General features: G+C 62.8%; 1 protein-coding gene across 1 annotated transcript in view; it reads left to right on the top strand.

Moving 5' to 3' along the window:
* The window catches only part of SEMA4C (sema domain, immunoglobulin domain (Ig), transmembrane domain (TM) and short cytoplasmic domain, (semaphorin) 4C), a gene marked incomplete at both ends in the record, with an annotated part of 2752 nt that overhangs the window by 1022 nt on the left and 1158 nt on the right, over positions 1-572 (top strand). The window contains 3 exons of the mRNA XM_010076477.1: positions 16-167; positions 241-434; positions 515-560. Coding sequence (XP_010074779.1) covers positions 16-167; positions 241-434; positions 515-560 — 392 coding nt within the window. The remainder of the gene's footprint in view (positions 1-15; positions 168-240; positions 435-514; positions 561-572) is intronic.

Below are 572 nucleotides of genomic sequence, written 5' to 3' on the forward strand. Positions count from 1 at the left end.
CCTTTTCCTCTGCAGAGCCCCACTTTGTGGCTTCGGCGTACGTCCAGGAGAGCGCGGCCAGCAGCACCGGCGACGACGACAAAGTTTATTTCTTCTTCAGCGAGCGGGCGGTGGAGTACGACTGCTACGCCGAGCAGGTGGTGGCACGCGTGGCACGCGTCTGCAAGGTATGGAGAGGGGACAGTGTGTGCTGGGGACACCGTCCCGGCATGGCTTTGCTCCACGGTGAGCGGTGTCCAGGGGGACGTCGGCGGCGCCCGCACGCTGCAGAAGAAGTGGACAACGTTCCTGAAGGCGCGCTTGGTGTGCTCGGCACCAGAGCAGCAGCTTCATTTCAACCGGCTCCAGGCTGTTTTCACCCTGCCGGGGGGCGATTGGCAAGACACAACGTTTTTTGGGGTCTTCCAGGCTCACTGGGGAGTGCAGGCTCACTGGTGAGTGCGGGGGGACGTGGCAGCTCTGGGGGTTCTGCTCTGAGCGGTGGCTCCTCCAAACTTTTCCCTGTCCCTTGCAGGGGGGACGTGGACGTCTCGGCTATTTGCCGGTACCACATCCTGGAGGTGAAGAAAGCG

Source organism: Pterocles gutturalis, unplaced genomic scaffold (genome assembly GCF_000699245.1).
Source record: "Pterocles gutturalis isolate BGI_N339 unplaced genomic scaffold, ASM69924v1 scaffold33753, whole genome shotgun sequence".
NCBI classification, from domain to species: domain Eukaryota; kingdom Metazoa; phylum Chordata; class Aves; order Pterocliformes; family Pteroclidae; genus Pterocles; species Pterocles gutturalis.